The 4,958-nt window shown below is 47.5% G+C and overlaps 1 protein-coding gene across 1 annotated transcript in view; it reads right to left on the minus strand.

Annotated features, from left to right (window-relative positions):
- Positions 1-154, minus strand: part of LOC119360967 (translation initiation factor IF-2-like) — a 4,285-nt gene extending 4,131 nt beyond the window's left edge. The window contains exon 1 of the mRNA XM_037626388.1: positions 15-154. Within this exon, the coding sequence (XP_037482285.1) occupies positions 15-154 (140 nt within the window). The remainder of the gene's footprint in view (positions 1-14) is intronic.
- Positions 155-4,958: the final 4,804 nt, after the last annotated feature.

Genomic DNA, 4,958 nt, shown 5'->3' on the forward strand with positions numbered 1-4,958 from the left:
AAGGGGAGAGCGGCGGGAGGGGGAGGAAGCTGAGGTCGACGTCGCCGTAGAGGTCGTCGCAGTCGTCGTCGAAGGTGGCGCCGGGGGAGGGGGGGTACTGGATGGCCCCGATCGGCTCCGCGACGGCCGCATTGAGCTCGCCGCCGGCGTCCATGGAGGCGCTAGCGACGAGGAGGGGGGGTTTAGCGTGCGTGCTTTGGTTGGTTGGGTTAAACTCTGCGGACGGCGACTCTGGTTTGGTTGAGCTCAAAGAACAAGAAGAAACCAAAGGACCAGTTCACCACATGGTAAAAAAAAAGGACCCTGCAGTGTCTAGACTCTTCACCCTCGACTGATCACACGAAACCAAACGCACTCTAAATTCCGGTACACAAGGTTGAATGTCCATGATCTGCAAGAATCATCGTACCAAACCAAACACATGGTAAACATTTCAAGCAGAGGCTGCAAGTATGATATTTTGTGGACCTGCTATTCTTTTTCCTAAGCCAACCAAGTTGCGCATTGCGGAATTGAGAGCATCTAGAGCCGGACCCCCCGTGTGCCCGGGGACGTGCCCGGTCGCGTCCGCGGACAGTGACCGATCATCCGTCAAAAAACGCATCCCACATCCGGATACCTCAAATTAGAAATCTCAAATCTATATTACTACATGCAACGTGAAACCTAACCTAAGCAGTGCTTGTCCGATTCTGCTCCCCGCTCGCCCGACTCCACCCTGGCCATGTCCGGCGACCGGCTGCGCTCCTGTGTTGGTCCGGTCGCCGGCAAGGTAGGGTAGGGCATGGGACACGAGCCGGCTCACGGGACTCAAGACCCGCCGTCTCCCATGCCCTACTCTTCCTCGTCGGAGCCCGAAACCTGAACGGTGCCGGTGGATGTCAGATCGATGACGGATCCGTCCGGGGATGAGCCGCCGACGTCCACCACGATGCGGTTGCGGCACCTGGACTGATGCACCATACGGGGTGTCGGAGAATGCGACTCCGCCTCGCCGGCTTCCGCCGCCGCGAGGACTGCCGCCACCTCCCACGCCCGGTGCCTTGCACGGCGTACACGCTATGCCATGGCCTCGTGGGACGATGATGCGTCCCCAATATCAGCGCGCCACTGGAGGGGTTGCTCGTCCGCCAGACGGACCGCACGGCCACTGGCGAGGCAGCTACGGCTGGCCTAGCACCGGATACATGCGCCATTTGGACGGACGCAATGGATTCCTAACAGATGAAGTCCGAGCGCAACCGTCCACGGACCTCCTCCCGGGCGCGGCGAAGCGCAAGCCGGACGGCCATCTCCCCCTCGGGGCCACGTGGGATGAACTCGGGGTCGACGAATCTGGAGGTGAAGGACTCGAATCCGCTGCCCGCCATGCCAGAGACGACTGGAAGGAGCCGGAGACGAGCTTGGGTGGCGGAAGGGGAGTGGAGGGTAGGGGAGTAAAGTGGCTAGGGTTTGGTCCGTCGTGCGAATGGGGAGGATTTTATGTGGGGTTGGGTGGGCCAGCGTGGGCCGGGTCTGACGTGGCGGGTGTGCCCGGGCCCCCATATCCGCCCCATATTTGGACTAAATATGGGGGTGTCGATCAGTCCGGGCGTTTGAGGACCGTTTGAAGGGCCCGTCTGGGTCTCCGTCTGGGCGCGTTCACCTCTAGTTCGGATGACTACGATCCGAAGCTGTCGCATCGTGGCGGAGCTGCCACACGCGCCCATCTACCCAGAGCCAGGAACAGAGATAGTGGATATCTCCGATGTTGAATAGTCTACATATGTACGTAGTATGCAGGTTCTTTTATCTGCATGGCTAGTTTGGATTTGAGGTTTCATGTTTGAGGTGCTTGGTTGCAGTGGCCGATTTTTTTGTGCTATGGCACGTCCGCGAGTCGTTCGGGGGGCGGACTTTGGTACTTTCGGTTATAGATGTTGTAAGTTCACAAAACCAGAAAAAAAAAAAGACTGCTACGACTTGAAAATAAGGACTTTTTAGGCTACTTGGAAATTTACGCTCCATTCATTTATCAGATTTGCTATTTCACATCTAGATATGAAATAGCTATATCACATCTAATTTGCCTGCCGTTGGATTTTCACGTGCTAAGATTCGTGTTTCTCGTCGATCGCCTGGCTTGTCGCTTGTCGCGGTGCGTTCTGGTTAGCAATGTTTATTAGTAGCGAGGCCCAGCAGGAATTGTTAGATGGGCCGGTTGTGTTTTGTTTGTTTTTTCTCGTTTGACTCATGCGACTGTTGATCCTTAGAAAGACTCACGACGGCTGTACGAGGGTTTGTCACGAGAGTGCTACAAATCCATGTGTCCCAACCCTTTTATGGCTAACTCAAAACACATGAATGGATTGACTCTCTAATCTCCCATTTCTGTTACATTTTTAAGCACCATGCAGTTGCGCTATCTCCTTTTACCAACATTTTATTTTATATTCAGGTTAAAAAACATTTAGTTTATTTAATTTAATTTGTCTTTTTTCTATCGCCCAAATAATATCCTAGCGAGACCACCTGATCAAAGTTTCGTGTTGTAATTTCCACGCATACTAGATGTTGTTTGTTGGATTTTTATTGTTTTAATTTTCCGCAAACTCTTGATCTCGTGTTGGCGGCCGATGTATTCCTATGTCACCTTGTTTTGTTTGTTCACTTCACATGTCTTTCTTTTTGCTTGCGCCCCCATTTCTTGTGACATACGTTGTAAAAGTGGATGTGACATGCTCTATTGCTTGTCGCTGTGTATTTTTATTTCCTTTCAAGTTCGATGTCGAAGAGACAAGCTCCATGGAGAGATTGGCTTTGGCTTGCGCTTGATACGTAATTGGGCTTGATCAGTTTTTGTCCTCTGTGCAAGTCCATTCTTGACATGCAATTCGAGGGCCGGATATTTTTTTTTCCATTTTTAAATTGATGATTTTTGTTTTTTGTTTTCACATCTATTTTATATATCTCTATTTTATTTTTTTCGGATTAGCTAATTCTCATCTAGATGTTTTTTAGCTATGTCACACCTAAGTTGTTCATCACACGATTAAACATGTATGTTTTGTGCAAAATTATTTTGTTCACATGCATGTGACTTGCCTCGTGCTGGTGTTTGCGCTGTCGGGCCGGTTTTTGGCGTCGCTCTGGTGGCCGTTATTCTTGTGGTCTCCCATGCTTGCGCCGGTGTTAGTATATGGGCCTCTATTTCACAAAAGGTGTTACTCACTGAGATGAGATTTGGCAATGTCTCATCTAATTTTCAAACATACGATTTCGTAGACCGTTTCATCCCAGTTGCAAGTCGATCCTTGACTCGCAACTAAGCACATGATTCTGTAGTTGTCCCAGTTGTAAATCTGCCGTTGACTCGCAAGTGGGCTCATAGTTATCCGAGTTGCAAGCCCGCCATCGACTTGCAACTGGAGCCTATGTTTTTGTTTTTCATCCCAGTTGCAAGTCCATCCTCCACTCGCAACTGTGCCCATTTTTTGTTTCATCCCAGCTGCAAGCTCATTGTTGACTCGCAACCCCACATGTCTTTTCACTTTCATCGCAGTTGCAGGTCCACCCTTAACTCGCAACTGGCCCATTGATTGTTCCATCCCAGTTACAAGTCAACCATCGACTCGCAACTGGGTTCATAGTTTTTCGAGTTGCAAGCCCACCCTTGACTTGCAACTGAAGCCTGTGTTTTTATTATCCCAGTTATAAGTTCACCCTTGACTCGCAACTGGGTTATTTTATTTTTTTATCCCAGTTGCAAGTCCGTGCTCGACTCGCAACTGGGCTCGTATTTTCTTGTTGTCCAGTTGCGAGTACACCCTTGACTCGCAAATAGTATCGTAGTTTTTGTGTAGCTGTCCTTGTTACAAGTTTTCCCTCACAACTAAGCTTGCAACTAAACCCATAGTTTGTTTTCATCCCCAGTTGCAAGTTCTCCCTTGACTCGCAACTGGGCTCGTTGTTTTGTAGTTGTCCCAGTTGCAAGTCCACCTGGCACATAGATTTGTTGTTGTCCTAGTTGCAAGTTCACCCTCAACTCGCAACTCCTAGCGTAGTTTTGTGTAGTTGTCCCAGTTGCAAATCCATCCTCGACCCGCAACCGGTATTGTTGTTTTCTGTAGTTGTCCCAGTTACAAGTCCACTCTTGACTCATAACTGGGCTATAATCAATTTTCCGTCCCAGTTAAAAGTCCATCATTGACATGCAACTCGGCCATTGACCCTTTTATTTGCCCCAGTTGCAAGTCCATCCTTAACTCGCAACTGGCCCTGACATTTTCTTGACCCAATTTCAAGTCCAGCATCAACCCACAATTAGGTTCGACCATTTTTTTGTCCCAATGTACATTATTAAAATTCATGACCTTTTTTTTGAATTCGTGAACATTTATTTTATTCATGAATATTTTTATAAAATCATGAAAAATTAACAAATTCGTGAACATCATTTTAATTTACCAATACTTATTGAAATGGTGAAATTTTTTGAAGTTAGCGAACATTTTTCAAATTCTTGAACATCTTTTATATTGCAAATATATTTTTCTAGTTTGTGACATTTTTTGAATTGATGAACATTTTTTGAATTGATGAACACTTTTTAAGCTACCACTATTTTTATTTCAAATTCTTAAAAAAAGTCGCAAACTTTTTTCATGTTTTGCGGATTGGGTAAATTGACCTAAAAGACGTCAACCTAGGGACAAGCTGGTGGGCACTTTGCAAAAAAAAAAAAGCTGAAGATACGGGCGTTATCAACAATCGGGCTGCTTCTCATTGCATGTGACTTGTACCCTATCAATAAGTCAAGGCCAGCGAGTGAGCCGAGCTAGCTAGCGCTGGCCAGGTAGCCCGCATGTGTTCAATCTGACAGCAAACAGAAGCGGAAAAGGCTAAAAAAACAAACAAACAACAAAAAAGATCAGCAAAGAGGATTACAAAACACATGACATCATACTTAGATGTAAGAT

This window comes from Triticum dicoccoides, chromosome 2B, assembly GCF_002162155.2.
Source record: "Triticum dicoccoides isolate Atlit2015 ecotype Zavitan chromosome 2B, WEW_v2.0, whole genome shotgun sequence".
NCBI lineage: Eukaryota > Viridiplantae > Streptophyta > Magnoliopsida > Poales > Poaceae > Triticum > Triticum dicoccoides.